This window comes from Plecotus auritus (genome assembly GCF_963455305.1).
Source record: "Plecotus auritus genome assembly, chromosome: 7".
Classification (NCBI taxonomy): domain Eukaryota; kingdom Metazoa; phylum Chordata; class Mammalia; order Chiroptera; family Vespertilionidae; genus Plecotus; species Plecotus auritus.
The window spans coordinates 44,757,491-44,772,244 of NC_137774.1; the positions used below are offsets into that span (position 1 = coordinate 44,757,491).

The following is a 14,754-nucleotide window of genomic DNA, read 5'->3' on the forward strand; positions in this document are numbered from 1 at the left end:
TAGAGAGATGGATTTCAGGACCACCTCCAGCCATCTTCTCCAAAACCTCCCTCCCAAGGAGGATAGTCAGTGAGGGCTGTAAACACAAAAGAGCCCACTCTGCTTTATTTACAACATGCAGGCAGCCTGCACAAACAGCGGGCCAGTATTACTAAAAACAAGAGGTGACCCAAAGAATGATCACCTGTCTTCCGTCCTCCCTCAGCCAGGCTCTGGTACTCCACCTCTGAGCTGCTGTGCCCAAAAAGGGGAAGTCCAAAATTAAAAATAAAACCAGTGTAGAATAAATGGGGATGGAGAGAAAAGATGAGGGAGGGAAGTGCTATATTTACACTAGCGTTTTATAGACAACTGTCCCATTCCATCCCAATTCCAACCCTGGCACATTGTGAGAGGTGGCAGGTCCAAGGGACAGCGATTAAGTGTCTAGGGACTCAGACAGCCTCTCACCCCCCACTGTAATGGGTCCCAGTTCAAGTCCACAAGGTGGAAAGGAAGAACAGCGTAACAACTCATTTCCAAATGAGTTTCCCTTGGGAATTCCTGCCTTGAAGTGGGACAATATCCAAGCTTCAGGGGATGGGCTGAGGACCCTGAGGCTCAGTTCCCAAGTCATGTTGACATTTGCAAGTTCCAGCCTAGAGACAATGATGTCAGGGCTCTCCAGATTTGGGAGGCCCCCCTAACCGCCGGGCCTCTGGCCGCAGTTCCTTGCACTTCTGGCAGTAAAAGAAGTCAGGGACATTCGTCTTCTTTATCTTAGCACAGGAGAGGTGGATCCATGTTCCACAGAGGCTGCACTCAATCATGGGCCGCCCAGCAAAGGGCTTTCGGCAGTAACACGTGATCAGGTCCCACGAGTCATCACCTGGGGAAAAAAGGTTGGTTTGGTACTGTGCCTGAGCTGCTGCATCCACAACAGCCCCATACCCATCATCCCAGCTGCCCCTGGGCAACTCCCAACTTCTCACCTGATTCTACCATGATGTCCTCATCCATGACCCGCATCTCCCCTTCACTGGAGCTGGCATCTCCATCTTGGCTTGTTTCAGTGCTGCCTACCTCCTTGCTTTCACTGTCAGTGGGAGGGGCTCCTTCAGGGTGCGCTGGGACAGGGGGCCTAGGAGCCTCAGGGGGTGTTGGCAGCACAGGGGCTGGGGTGTCACACCCTACCATTGCTGCCATCTCTTCTTCTTCCTCCTCTTCCTCTTCCTCCTCCTCTTCTTCAGAGTCTGTATCACTGGGAGGTGCCCGGGGAGGCCCAGGAGGTGGGAGTCTATCCCCTCGCTCTGCCTTTTTCAACTTCCGCTTCTTGCTCTTCTTGATTCGAGACCTCTTTTCCCCATCCGCAGGGGCTGGCCGAGGCCTCCGAAACACCCCAAAGCCAGCCCCCGCTCCTGGCCCCAACTTTCTGTTCTTTCGGTCCTTCTTTCGAGGAGGCTGGGAGAGGTCCCCCTGGGAAAGGGGTACTGGGGTGAGAGCAGCAGAGGGCCGGGAGGCATGTGTGAGGGATGAGGGAGACAGTGGAGATGCCATTTTGGGCCCATCTAGATCAAAGAGAGAGTCCTTGAGCTTCATCTTCTCAAGCAGGGTAGCACTGTCGGGTGCCTGCAGACGAGAGAAAGTGGACCTTGGGGGTCCTGGCTGGGTGGGACCTGCTTGAGCGGCCCGTCTCTTGGATGACTTTGCCTTCTTAACAAAGGTCTGGATGGTTCGGAGATCTGAGGGGGCTGAGTCCCAGCCATCACTATCTGCCGCACTCTCACCTCGCAATGGAGAGCTGGAGCCCGAGGCTGGCCAGTCACTTTCCTTAAAAGAGGAACAAGACCAGGGTCAGCAGGGGACCCAGTGTTACCTCACTCAGTTCCTCTACAAACCTAGCTTAAAAACTAGGGACTAATTTATCCCAAAAAACCCTGCCAAAAACATCAAATCACCACTGTAATCAAAAATTTATCCCCATCTCAATTCTCATTAGCATCTCTTGAGCATCTCCATGTTACTTCTGCCCTTAAATTTTAGCCATTTCCCCAATTCCCACCGCCTTTGCAACATTGTATGCCTCCAACAAGAACTTTATTATCGCCCTGACCAGTTTGGCTCAGTGGACAGAGCGTTGGCCTGCGGACTGAAGGGTCCCGGGTTCAATTCTGGTCAAGGGCATGTACCTTGGTTGTGGGCACATCCACAGTGGGGGGGGGGGGGGTGTAGGAGGCAGCTGATGAATGTTTCTCTCTCATTGATGTTTCTAACTCTATCCCTCTCCCTTCCTCTCTGTAAAAAATCAATATACTAAAAAAAAAAAAAAGAACTTTATTATCTAGCTTTCTGTATAGCCTCATTGGTTATCATTTAGTTTCCAAATATTTATCCAAAACACCTTCCATTAACAGAACCCCAACACCATTCACTGCTGCTCAAGCCACCTATCTATTAATCCCACCCCCACCCCAGATAGTTTTCCTACTAGAACTTCTAATTGCCCTAGTCTTACATATAGTTTCTGATAGGCTTCTTCTATAAGTATAGCTCCAGTTGCTCAACAGACCTCTACAGACCTAGGCCACTACCCTCATGTTAGCTGACCTCCTGTTCCTACCTCTTTGCTGGGGGGGATGTAACCGGCATAGGCCAAGACAAAACTGCAGAATTTGTTGAAATCCTCAATTGTTCTCCGACGTTTCTCAGGTGGCTGAAGGAAGGAAAGTTGTATCATATGGAGTTTAAGAGGGGCATTTCCAAAGGCATATACCCAGGAATAAGGAATCTGGAAAAGGTAGGAGGGAGAGGGGGAGAGGAAGGGGAGAAGAGGGTTGGATAGTAATACTAGGCTGCAAAGGTAAGGGAAACCTCACCTGAGTCTCTGGCTTAAGGGTCGGAGGTGGATCTGTGAAAGCAATAAAAGCTGAGTCAAGGCACTAGGAAAGAGTGGGTAAAACCCCACCTCTAAATCTTGGAGATCCCAAGCGAACCCCCAGGTCGCCCAGGTCCCTAAGCCTGGCCAGCAAGCCCCTGCTGAGCCCGCTCCGCCCCTGCTCCCCCACCCGCCCCGCGAGGGGCGGAGCCTGGGCGCGGCGCCCTCTTGGGCCTCGGTATAGCGCTCCCCTTCCCCCCCGCCGGAGGCCTAGCGCTCCGCCCCCCCTCACGATTTCTCTAGACTAGTCTACTCCGCTCTCTCAGCGCCCCACCCCGCCATACCGCTCCCGGGACCGAGCCCGGCTGCGGCCGGCCCTATCCTTCACAGGCGCCCCGTGTCCTAGTTGCTGCCGGGCCGCGCTCTCGCGCACCGTCCCTCCGAGACCGAGCACGCCGCCCGCCGGGTCCAGGATGACCACGCCGAGCCGTTCTCCGCCCTGCGGCCCCTCTCCGCGAGCACGAGGCCTGGCGCGCCCCTCACCCCCCTACACACAGGCTCACACATCCAACGCCACTCCACGTCCGGGACAGACCAGAGCGCTCTCGCCCGGACGCGGCCCCACCTGCCCCCACATACCGCGCTCCCCACAATGTCGCGGTCCCTCCGCCCCCATCCGGGGCTTTGGCCCCTCCCCGCCTCGAGCAGCTCGGGCTCCCCGCCGGGCCCCCGGGCCCAGTTCGGAGCTCTCTCCGGCCGCCGCCTCCCCCACCCCCGTACCCGCCACCAAGTCCCTAGGCTACGGACCCCTAAACTCTGGCCCCCGCCCTGCTACTCTCTCCCTCACAGCAGCCCCCGCTGCCCCCTCACCCTACGCAACTCCGAGCCTTTAACCCTCGCCGACCAAGTCCCCCACTCACCGCACAACTCGCCGGTCTTGATCCCCGCACCCCGCCCCACCGCCCCTCAACTCCTCACCTCTCCGCGCTCCGGCGGGCTCTCCCTGGTACAGGTCCCTCTGCCGCAGACAATACCCAGACTCCCCACAACTCTCTTCCCACCCCTCCAACAAATACCGGGCTATCTACGGCGGCAACTGCCGGGAGCTCGGCACCGCCGCCACAAACTCCCCACCTCGGTGAACTACCCGACTCCCCACACAGTCCTCCTCTACCTTTCTCTCAACAACTCTCCGGCCCCAGGCTCCCCCAGCCACCCAGCTCCAGGGCTCCGACTTGCCGGAGGCCCTTTCGGCCCCTAACCCCCAGGCTGATTTCCAGCTCCCACTCTCCCCCTCCACCCCGCTAACACACAGCATCTGGTCTCCAACTACCCCCGGCAAAGCCTCCCACTCCTGCTTTCCCAAGGTCTCCCAACTCGTCGCCCTCCACCTCCAGGGGCAGCCCCGAGCCCCTCCCCACCTCCCTCGCTGGGCTCCGGGCTCGACCTCCAAGTTTGCCAATTGATTCCTTGCCCGCCCCCCTCCGGCTCAGTGTTCAGTGCCGGTCGAGAGCTCACCTTCGGGACTGGGCTCCGCCATGGCTTCCAGCATCGCCCCCTCCCCTCCTCCCGGTCCGGCAGCCCCCTCCCGAGCCGGGGATCCCGGTGCCGCCTCCGGTGCTCGGTGTTCCCGCTGCCTCGCTCCACAGAGGTGTCTGCCTGGCCCCGGTTGTGACTCGAGTCCGCTAGCCGCTGCCGCCACCTCCCTCTACCACTGCCTCCCGCACTCCCGGACCGAGCCCCCTCCCCCCGCGCCGCCGGCCGCCTGCTCCCTCCTCCTCCTCCTCCTCCTCCTCCTCCTCTCCACTCCCTCCTCCCCTCCCTTCGCGGGCGCCGACGCGCAATGCATCAAGGGGCTTGTAGTCTATCTGGGGGCAGCGGGAAGGGGACCGCATGAGGCTTGGGAACTTCAGTTCCCAACAAGCTACGGTTTCGCGCCGGCGCACTAAACCGCTCCCCTCCCCCTGGGAGTGGCGGGGAGATTGGTAGCGGAGGGTAGAGCGGAAACGGGCGCGCAGGCTCCTGGGAAATGTAGGCTGGGCGGGACTAAATAAGAAGGGGAAAGAAGGGATTAGAACTCTCGGCCACCATACTGCCTCACTGCAGTTTCTTTCTCCCTTGGAGGACCGCCCCACTTCCGGCCAGAGAAGTGGTTGCTGGGAGATGAAGTTCTTCTGGTAATAACAGAGCCTTCCTCCTAGTCTTCTCCCTCCTTTGGATTCATTCCACTAGATCCCACATGCCCGCACAAAGTCTGGGCAAGTGACAAAATCTCTTCCTTAATCCAAAAGGAACAAACTTGGATGTATTTATCTAAAGCAGGTACTTTCAAACTTTCCCCACAAGAACCCACAGTAAAAATGTTACTCTTATACATCAGGACCCAATACACAGGTATATACAACTGAAGTTTCAAGAAACAATACTCAGGATATCCCATCCATCACACAAAAGCACCTTTTTATGCACAAGGAAAAGCCCGATATCAACAGAATAAGCCAAAATATATTCCTATCCCCCCAATCTCATCTTTTCCCACCAACCACTAAAAAGCAATGGAGAAAGTAGCAACACAAAGCAAAATCCAGTTCAGCTTGGTGGTTTCCTCTTTATTGATGTGCCTCTTACCTTCCCCCCACAATTTCATCCCCTTCCATCTACCCCACAAAAAGATAGTGAAAGGGAACCAGTATTGGGGTTCTGAGCTCCTTGGGCAGTTAGAAAAGGATCAGAAACCAAAACAATCACTGGATGTGACAGAGATTGACAATCAAGAAGTCTAAAGCAGAGTGGGAAAGGTGGTAGAAATGAGAAGGCAGGAGAAAGGAGAGGTACCAAAGGCCATCTCCCCCATTAACACCCCTGCTAAGAGGTTCTGGAGAAGAGCCTCAAACATTAGGAAGTACAGGTCCTGAAGGAAGAAGTCAAGGAAGGGGGGGCCATCGCTCTCTATGTAGAATGGGACCCCCCACCGCAGGCGCAGCAGCTTCACAGGCCATAGACACTTTCGTCACTGTAGGCAATGTATAGAAAGAAGTCTTCTTCATGGTGTTCCTGGGGTGAAAGCAGAAAATAATGGTGCTCAGGCATCTGGCCTTTAGTTACTTGAACCAAACAACACCCAAACACATTCTTCAAAAACCATTTTTTGAAGACCCTCAAAACCAGTGCCTTAATTCTCTCCCTCACTTGTTCCAGGACCTAGCAGCCTAACAGGATTATCTCTAGCAGCAGCCCTGGGACAAAACAAACAAACAAACGAAAAACAAAAAAACACTGCAAACTGCTCTCTGCTGCCTTGGAAGAGGAGGGTGGGGGAGGGTCCGTATCAGAACAGTTGCTCCAGCACACTGTTCTCTTTCTGTCTACTCCCACTGTCCTGTCCAAACCTCCAACCCAGGACTACCCAGTTAATTCAAGAACTGCTGACCTAAATAAAACTTTCTTTTCCTCAAGCTCTTCCAACTCCTCTCCAAAACCACCACTACTTCCCAATCGCCATACCTGGTATAGCTGACCCATCGTGGCACTGGTGGGTGGAATGACATTGTTGACAAAGAAAAACAAGGCATCCTCAGCTCGGAGGTGAATTCGCTTCCGGATCAAGAAATAGAACTGCCCAACTGCCCAAAATATAAGATGTGATAAAGTCACAGATATCACAAATGCCCTCAAAAGAACAGCTGCTATGTGGAGCCTCCTCCCACAGGTAGCAAAACCTGGGTATTGTGATAAGGTTCCCACCTGTGAGATCAGAAGGCACCAGGTATTTCTTTTTGTCCAGGTCTCCTATCCGAGCTTTGGGAGCCTTTTCTACTATCACCTGATAAGGGGAAGATGAAAATGAGAAGACATTAAATATTACAACCCCCAGCTCCACCTGTCAGGAATCCAAGCAACAATATTCCTAGCACCCAAACACCCCAGACTCATTTCTTTGTCTCTGAACACGTGATGCAGCTCTGAGTAGAGACCCGGGACCCCACTGACTCAACTCCCCTAACCACCCAGGTCCCTGAATGGAGGGCGTCATAATAAACAACTACCTTAACCCCACGGGACAACTTGTCTGGGCGGCTATAGCTTCAATCTGAAAAGCCTAGCTAGCTGGGGAAATTACCATGTGACATTCAGACTGTCAAACTCCCTACAGCCTCCGACCCAAATCCCAAGGTCTAGCTCCCCCATCTACACCCCTGAGTTCCCAGCTACCTACCACCACTACCCCTCCTTTCACCTCCAGCCCCAGACAGCAGTTTCAGGGTCGCTTCCAACCCCACCGCAGCCCGCAGCCTGATGGCCGCGCTGCCCGTTCCGGACCCAAGCCCAGGCTGTGGCGTCAGTACCAGCGCCCCGCGCCCTCGGCCCTGGCTACCGTCCTCACCGGGACCCGGTCCGGGTATTTCTTTCTGATCTTCTCGCCCTCAGAGCGGCGCTTCTCGAACGGATGCTCCTCTTTATACACGAACTTCATCCTCCCGGGAACCGGGCTGGACCGGACTGGGCTGAGGGAACCCAGGGAGGGGGGGCCCGGGACGGGGGGCGGCGGCGGCGGCGGCGGCGGTAGCGACGCGCAGGCGGATTCAGCGGAGCGATCCCAAGACTTGCGATACTTCCCTATTCGCCAACCCCGCCCCCGCCCATCTGGGGCCGCCCTGCGTGCTACGTTACGCCACTAGCGCAGCAGCTCTAACGCGGATCACTTAGCACCACCTACTGACCGCACCCCCACGCCGTCAGCGTAATCACTTTGGAATCAATTTGTGGGCTACACGGGCGACGTAGCAAATTTGGGTGGTTGGTTTTCGCTACCTTCAAAAATAACTGAAAACCCATTTCCCGACCTTCCCCACGAAGCTGGGAAAAAAAAGAAGCTAGGAGATAGTAACCATAATTGAAGACTCGGTTCCCCCCCAAATTCTTTCCGGACATAACGTAGAGGAAAGCAGAGATAATTACAAGGACAGCTATTCACGAATAGTTGTTGGTACGCAAAAGGCGGCCGTTGACACCAAAACAAAGTAGTACCCCAGGTGATAAGGTGGTCTTCCGAAATAGAGGGCAGAAACTAAATATATGTTTGTAGAGACGCACAGAACACTTAGGTTTCAGGAGAGTGGACCAATAGGGACTGGAGAGTAGGCTCGAAAGGTGGGGACTACGTCGGCGCGGAAGAACACTTTCAGCACTCGTAGCAACGAAATCATGTGATCTGAGGGAAGGGCGGAATATCACGTGGCGAATGCGAGAAGTAGAACCGGCTCACAGGAGGGCAGAGGGAGGCTGGGCCCGAAACTGCAGGAGCGGGAGACCGGGAGGCTGGTCGGTGTAACCCGGGAGAGCGGAGGGCCGAGGGCGCCCGGGGGAATAGACCGTTGAGCTTATCTAGTCAGCCCCCCAGCCCAGCCTTTCTCCAGCTATACGCATTTTCTGGCGTCTAGGTTTCTCCTTTCATACATCTGTGTCCTACTTGCTCTGAAGCTCAAGTTCCCTGAGGACATACAGCTGTCCTTTTGCTCCCAGCCAGGACGCCCATCCCGCCACTTAGCCGCTTCCCACCAAAGCATCTGATGTAGATGTTCACCATTCCATCCTCGCCAAGCCAACACCACCTTTCCCCCTAACCCTAGGACCAGCAGCAGTCTCTCCCCTCTGCCTTTCATGTCCCAAAACCCCAGAGAAGGACCTGGGGCAGCTTTGGTTTCAAAGTTATAATGCATGGTTTAAAAGAGGGGGGGAACAGAGAGAAAAAGCTGGTTACAGATCTGAGGAAATCTAAGAAAGGAAAATGTAGAGAAAAGGAAGGGAGGGGACAAGTTTGTGGGAAATCCAGTGGCCCAAATCCATTTCCCACCCACAACCCAGCCCTTGGAGTGAAGAATTAGAGCAGTTTTGTACAAGAGTTTTTTAAAAAATTAAATCACAACAAAGCTGGCTTGGCTTCTCTCTGAGCCTCCCGGATTATTGAAAGTCTGTCTCTCACTCTGGCCAGTCCTCTCTCTCCATCACAGAGACTGTTTCGGCTCTCCTAGATCTCTGCTTATGTCCCAGTCTGGGGTTTCCAGGGAGTGCGAACACGAAGTTAGAGAGAGGCTGCTTCAGAGTCTGGCCCATGTGTCCATCCAGGTTCCATATGGAGTGCAGGGCTCCCAGGGCAGAGAGGGGAGGGAGGGGCAGACCCTGCCCAAGCAGTCCTCACCATTGGACAGGGCGTCAGACAGCATCTCGAGGGCTCACCCTCCCTTTCCCCCCCACCCCAACTCAGGTGGAGGGGGAGCAGCTGTCACCAGAGTCTGTGTTGGTGAAGGTTTCGGCTTAGCACAGAGCGAACATCAGCGGTGAACCTGGGATGACAATAACTTGCATTGGTAGAGTCCTTATAGTTGACAGAGGCAGCCTCACTGGAGATGTGGGGCAGTCACCATTTCACATAAAGAGACTGAGGTTCAGTCTGCTCAAAACACAATGGCTAAAGAATGGTCAGCTTTAATATAAGACTTCCATTCAAATGCTAAATGCTTAAGGGAAGAGAGAGAAGTAAAACAGGACAAATTTTTAATCCCTCTCTGGATTCCCCCACCTCTTCCTTTCCACAGAAATCTAAGTGTCTAGTTTTCCTTACCTGAGAGCATCCAGCATCGGGAGCAGATTAAGAAGGGCAGTGTCGCTGGGGTCGCTGAACCAGGACTTGATGGGGATGGCATTGTCTAAGAGTGGAAAATGCACAGGAGAAGAAACAATGGATTCAAGAGGGACAAGGTGTTTTTTTCTTTTGTTTGGGAGTAGGGATCATTACTTTAAAATACATGTATTCACCTCACCACCAGTCACCTACCCAAATCAATAACCTAAGAAAAAACCTTCCTGATTTGTACTCCAAAATAAAATTAACTGCAATCACCATATCTCATACTAGTATGAGGCTTCTAGTCACACCTATTGCCATTATATGACATATATCTGCTATGAGAAATCTGATTTACAAAATAAACATGTGAGGGAGGGGGAAACATCTCATTTAAAAGAGAAACAACTTGCATCTTGACCTACAGTAAAGTAAGGCATCCCAGCTCCATGCATTCAAAATACTTCCTCAGAGTCACTTCCTGGACCTGCAGACTCACCACATTTCCCCATACCTGGATGGCTCCTGTAAGCCCCTGGGGAGTTATCCAAGATCACAATGCTGGAGAGGTCACTGTGGACCACAGAGAGGTCCTTGATGTAGCTGCCCAATTCCAAAGTGCAGTGCTACAAGGCAGATGAGTTGGGTATCAAAAGGAGACTCAATCCTCTGTAATTGCTCCCCCAACCCCAACAACGCCATGGGCAGCCAAACTCCCAGAAAGGGGACCATGCAGTAAGCCTCCCTCATGTCCCCAGGTCTCATTGCAAGACAACTGCCTCAAACTCAAATCCCTCCCTGGTGACATGCCTCCAGAGTTTGCTTAGACCTGGATTTCTAGCCCCTTACCTGTCTGTAGTATCTCCTCTTGAGAATGCTTCTGCTATTGTCTAATTTATCTGCCACAGCAGAGCCATAAATCTCCATGCTTGCTGTGAATACTACCAGCTCATACCACTGGCTCACCTGAAATAGATAGGGGAAGAAGGAGGTATCAGAAGAGGTGATCATTCATTTAAACATATAGAGTCCTTTCACTGGGACTATCGAATGTCTCTGAGGACACAAAATTCTGAGTGCTCCCAAACTCAGAGTCTTAGGCACCATACACCCTTAATTAAGATTCAGAGATGCAAGAACAGAAGAGCAGGAAGCCTGTGGAAGAACAGAATTATACCCGAACAAATGAACCCAAACTACCAAAGCCATTCTTCAACCATACCACAACCTCCCACCTCCAAAATTTCCCTTAGCCGTTTCTCTTCACCCCTTACTTCCTCCAAATCTTCTAAATTACCAGAGCACTAAAACCATTCCTTCATCACAGAGCTCCCTTTGGCTTCTGCAAACTCACCACTTCTAAGAAGAAATCCACATGGGGCCTCTTATGTACAAAAAACCGGACAGGATGTTTGTCTATTACCACCTGTAGAGGAACAGGGAAGGACTGGGGGAGGTCCTGAGCACCACAGCACGGCCTGGAGGACACCCCCACCCTCCCACTGCCTGCTTCCCTTCTTCAGGCTGACACTGGTGCCAGGGGATGGAGACAACACATTCTGGGACTGGGAAAGGTCTAAGTAGAACAGACATAACCATTCCATCACTTCCCACAGCACACACCTTGAGGATGAAGTCAGGAGGTGTTCCAGGTCGGACCGTGGGCCTCAGAACCCCATCATGATGGGAGTGAATAAGTGTCTCATCCAGATCCAGCACCAGAATCTTCCTCTTCACCTGGCCTGAACCACCAGAGGAAAAAATAACACCAACCAACTTCCAGCCCAGACCTTGAACCTTACCTCACCTTAAAGGATCTTCCCAGCCAGCATACTCACCTAGCCGATTCCGGGACACAGGAGATAAGGGAAGGATATCATATCGAACAGTTTGGTACTGAATTACCTGATAACAAAAGAGAGGATTAGAATCCTTGACAAGGAAATCTTCCTCAGTAACAATAGGTAGCACGTGTTGAACATTTACTGTATGTTGGGCACTGTGTAAATGACTTAAGATGACTTCATTTATTTCTCAAAACAACAATAATAATATCATCTCTTGTTTTAAGAATAAAGAAACTGAAGCTTGAAGAGATTAAATACATTGCCTAAGGCCACACAGCTAAGAATTATATTATTTGTTTGTTCCAATTAGAATGAAAAAAACTCCACGAGAACATGGATTTTGTCTCCATCATGCTGTATTCCTAGAACACTGTAGCAAGGGGTGGTCAGTTAATATTAGAATCGATAAAGTGGTGGAGTCAGGATTGTACCCATGCAGTCCGATATAAGAACCTGCTCTCAACTCTGATATCCCCTTGCTACTTTGGACAAAGAATTCACAGCTCTCCCCACCTCCACCCCAAGGATTCTTTGTGACAACTCCCATCAGCCTTAGATTCCTTAGTGGACACAGAGTAGGAGTCAAGAAGGGAGGTCCTTGGGTTCCTAGGGGGAACAGAGGATAAGGGAATCCAGGGGTTGTCAGGTCAGCTAAGTTCCTCTGGCTAGGGGCCACCAGGCCTATTTTAACCAGCCACCTGTCCATTTCTGTCTCTATGAGCCAAGTCACAAGTTGCAAAGAACCTAAGCCCTCTGAACAGCCTCCTTTTCCTGGTACCCAGGGCAAGGCAGAGGACATTGGAAAGCCCCACCCTCCAAGCCAACTGATAAGGTGTGGAGAAGGCCAGAGTGAAGTAAGGGCTATGAGTAAGAGGTGAAGATGGGGCAAGGACATCACTAGCTCAGCCTTCTAGTTTCTCCAAACCTCTTCCTAAGGCTCGTATTTCTAACACTTGAATCTCCCCCATGCAAAGCCTAGCAATTCCCTCCTCTACTCTTTTCTTCTAAGGTACAGACAAATGCTCTTCAGTCCATCCACAGGCCCTGAGGCTCACCAGAACCAGGTTCCCCTTGCAAACCGAAGAGCCCTCACCCCTAATCCCAAGGCATCTGCCCTTCTTTTCTCCCTGGGCCATCATGAGGGCCGGAACAGCTCGGGTGTCCTGCCCTGCTATCTCGGGTTGCACATGTTGGGCATGTAGGGACTGCTCTAAGCATCTGCCAGAAAGGGGGTGGGGGAAAGACCAGATTGGAAGGGAAGACAAAAGACTGGGGTCAGTGCCACTCAAAGGAAAGCAACTAACCTCTGCCTGGGCTGAAGGACTACTCCCTGCACCCAGAACAAAAAATGATGTGTCAGGAGAAGAAGGTGGGGTGCTCAGAGCTAGGCCAAGCAAAGAGAGAGATGGCAGCTAACATGTAGAGAAAACTCCAGGGGCTAACCCACACATCTGAGCATCTAACCCCAAATTCTTCTTGGCTCCTTACTCTTGTCTCAGGGAAATATCCCTGCCTACCACCATGACCACCCAGAACAATCCACACTCTAAATCAGGAAATGGAAGTCGAATGGTAAAGGAGACACTAAATGCAAGGCCAGGCCCATTGCCCCAAATCAATCAAGTCCACCACTACCACCCAGTGTTTTCTGGAAATTCCTTGACATAGGCAGCTCCTACCTGTTTTATTCTTTCAAGTTTTACTGAGGTATGCCAAAGGGTACAGACCAGAGAACCTCTGCACCCTAGCTCACTTAATTTCCCCAGACTTCAGAGGATTCTCCCCAGTGATGATGGGAGCCCAAGGGCCCATTCATTAAATGGTATTAGCCTAAGAAGCTTTGACTTTGGAGAAAAACTATGAGGGAGGGGACCCAGAGACACGGATACATGCAAGGTCTCCACTGTCCACAGAATCTCTCACAATGCTAGGGTTCTCCGGGAGAAACAAGGTGCCTTGCCCTGGGATTCAAGCCTACAACTGACAAACACGGTCTGCGCATAGGAATACCCAAACTTTAATGTGCTCCCTTCCACAACTAAAGAAGCCCAACATAAAAAAATATCTTAGTCCCAGGATCTCAATAAATCCAGATAACCACACTCACATTATGAAATAATTTTTCTGGGCTTTTTTGGAGGAGTTGCCTTAATGCAAACCGCAGGGGTTTCTCCTTCACACCCAGGGTTTTTCTCAAGTTTCCACCCTTGTTTGTCACATATACCCTTCCACCCACCTCCACTCTTGACCCCTAAGCCTGTGGCTCCCTTGTTATAAAGCCAAACACACTGTTTCCTAATAACAGGAGGGTCTTTCACAAGCCCACATTAACAGATCTGCTGCTATCAAACAGGTGTTCCCCGCCTCTCAGTTCCTTTAGCAGCAACTCCAGCTTTTTTAAGAGCGCCCCACCCACCACCCTAGCCCCCAAGAATTGCCAAATCCTGTCCCTGTCTAAGCCGCCCCCCCCCCATCTTGGTTCTACTACAAGGATCTCCCTCCTCCCCATTCCACCCCATGCATGCCCTGCTAAAGTGCCCTAATTCGATAAGGGGAGAAGCCGCTACCAGGACCAAACAGAGGCCCGACACTTTCCGAAAACCCGTGAGCATAGCTGACAGAGGTCCCCACCACGACCAGCGCCCACCCAGGCTCACCGTGCGGATTTGCCTCCGCAAAAGGTAAATGAAGAAGCTCCACAGCTTGGCGGCGAAGGCCACGAACGTGCGCAGCCCCAGCAGACACTGCGTCCGCATCATCCCGATGACCCCGGCACCGCCGGCCCCGGGGCCCCCGCGGCCCAGCTCCGCCAGCCCCCCGGGGGCAGCCCCCCGCCGCCGGGAGGGGAAACGGGGGCCCCGAATGGCAGGAGAGGCTGCAGAGAGGGGCACGGAGCGGGCGGCTCAAAAAGCCACCCCCGGCGAGGGGAAAGCCCAGCGAAACCAGGAGCTGGGGGACAGGCGTGGGCAGCCCGCAGGGGCCCACATGGGCAGGGAGTGGCACCGGCGGCTTGGTGGAGACTGCGGGCCGAGACAGACCGGGTTAGGACGGGGTCCTCCGAGAGCAGGAGGGAAGGGGATGGAGAATTGGGGGAGGGGGCAATGGGGGAGGGGGCTAGGGAGAAAGAAGGGGGAGGGGGAGGAAGCGGAGGGTGGCCCGCTGCGCAGGCGCGCTAGGGGGCTACCCGCGGGAAAGGGGCGGGCGCGGGCAGCGGCGCGCAAAGGGCCGCGGCCCGAGAGAATGGGCCGGCTGAGCGAAGGAGCGGGGAAGGAGGGGAGGGGGAGCCGAAGGGCGCGGATGCCTGAGCCGGAGCGGCCTCCCCCTCCCCGAGGTCGGGGGCGCCTTAACCGCTGAGAAGCGGGGCTGCAGTTTCTGCAGCTGGATTTCCCACTCTGACAGGCGCCATTTTATCAAAGGGCTCCCTCCTC

The 14,754-nt window shown here is 53.3% G+C and overlaps 3 protein-coding genes across 12 annotated transcripts; all 3 read right to left on the minus strand.

The window, feature by feature from the left end:
* Positions 1-77: 77 nt before the first annotated feature.
* On the minus strand, positions 78-4,652 carry PHF23 (PHD finger protein 23). Of its 9 annotated transcripts, none has more exons than XM_080682480.1 (6): positions 4,373-4,644; positions 2,856-2,887; positions 2,600-2,692; positions 1,767-1,809; positions 972-1,608; positions 78-868 (listed from the first exon to the last, which is right to left on the minus strand). In XM_080682480.1, exons 3-6 carry the CDS (start codon positions 2,626-2,628, stop codon positions 654-656), a joined length of 924 nt encoding a protein of 307 aa, XP_080538606.1. In that variant the 5' UTR covers positions 2,629-2,692; positions 2,856-2,887; positions 4,373-4,644; the 3' UTR covers positions 78-653. The 9 variants fall into 9 exon arrangements, with proteins under 9 accessions (XP_080538606.1, XP_080538611.1, XP_080538610.1 ...); XM_080682485.1 differs by lacking the exon at positions 4,373-4,644 and adding an exon at positions 3,833-3,854; XM_080682484.1 differs by lacking the exon at positions 4,373-4,644 and adding an exon at positions 3,494-3,523.
* A 785-nt stretch (positions 4,653-5,437) lies between these two features.
* On the minus strand, positions 5,438-7,833 carry GABARAP (GABA type A receptor-associated protein). Its single transcript, XM_080679404.1, has 4 exons — positions 7,239-7,833; positions 6,599-6,677; positions 6,359-6,477; positions 5,438-5,908 (listed from the first exon to the last, which is right to left on the minus strand). The coding sequence occupies exons 1-4, from the start codon at positions 7,326-7,328 to the stop codon at positions 5,843-5,845; spliced, it is 354 nt and encodes a 117-aa protein (XP_080535530.1). The 5' UTR covers positions 7,329-7,833; the 3' UTR covers positions 5,438-5,842.
* Positions 7,834-8,553: 720 nt separating this feature from the next.
* On the minus strand, positions 8,554-14,222 carry CTDNEP1 (CTD nuclear envelope phosphatase 1). 2 transcript variants are annotated; one of them, XM_080679408.1, is made up of 8 exons: positions 13,984-14,222; positions 11,318-11,384; positions 11,103-11,221; positions 10,834-10,905; positions 10,329-10,445; positions 9,994-10,105; positions 9,477-9,561; positions 8,554-9,198 (listed from the first exon to the last, which is right to left on the minus strand). In XM_080679408.1, the coding sequence occupies exons 1-8, from the start codon at positions 14,083-14,085 to the stop codon at positions 9,138-9,140; spliced, it is 735 nt and encodes a 244-aa protein (XP_080535534.1). In that variant the 5' UTR covers positions 14,086-14,222; the 3' UTR covers positions 8,554-9,137. The 2 variants fall into 2 exon arrangements, with proteins under 2 accessions (XP_080535534.1, XP_080535535.1); XM_080679409.1 differs by lacking the exon at positions 10,834-10,905.
* Positions 14,223-14,754: the final 532 nt, after the last annotated feature.

Bases quoted from the DNA above. Each gene is read 5' to 3' on its own strand.
- PHF23 (XM_080682477.1), bottom strand. From the start codon at position 3,530: ATGGGGGCGGAGGGACCGCGACATTGTGGGGAGCGCG. The intron at 2,888-3,493 runs GTATGTGGGGGC...TTGCTTTCACAG, and splicing joins GCGACATTGTGGGGAGCGCG to ATCCACCTCCGACCCTTAAG. The intron at 1,810-2,599 runs GTAGGAACAGGA...TCCTCTTTTAAG, and splicing joins ACATCCCCCCCAGCAAAGAG to GAAAGTGACTGGCCAGCCTC.
- CTDNEP1 (XM_080679408.1), bottom strand. From the start codon at position 14,085: ATGATGCGGACGCAGTGTCTGCTGGGGCTGCGCACGTTCGTGGCCTTC. The intron at 10,906-11,102 runs GTGTGTGCTGTG...GTTCCTCTACAG, and splicing joins CTCCTGACTTCATCCTCAAG to GTGGTAATAGACAAACATCC. The intron at 9,562-9,993 runs GTATGGGGAAAT...TTCCACTCTTAG, and splicing joins GGCTTACAGGAGCCATCCAG to ACAATGCCATCCCCATCAAG.
- GABARAP (XM_080679404.1), bottom strand. From the start codon at position 7,328: ATGAAGTTCGTGTATAAAGAGGAGCATCCGTTCGAGAAGCGCCGCTCT. The intron at 6,678-7,238 runs GTGAGGACGGTA...TCCCCTTATCAG, and splicing joins AATACCCGGACCGGGTCCCG to GTGATAGTAGAAAAGGCTCC. The intron at 5,909-6,358 runs GTATGGCGATTG...CTTTCACCCCAG, and splicing joins CGATGGGTCAGCTATACCAG to GAACACCATGAAGAAGACTT.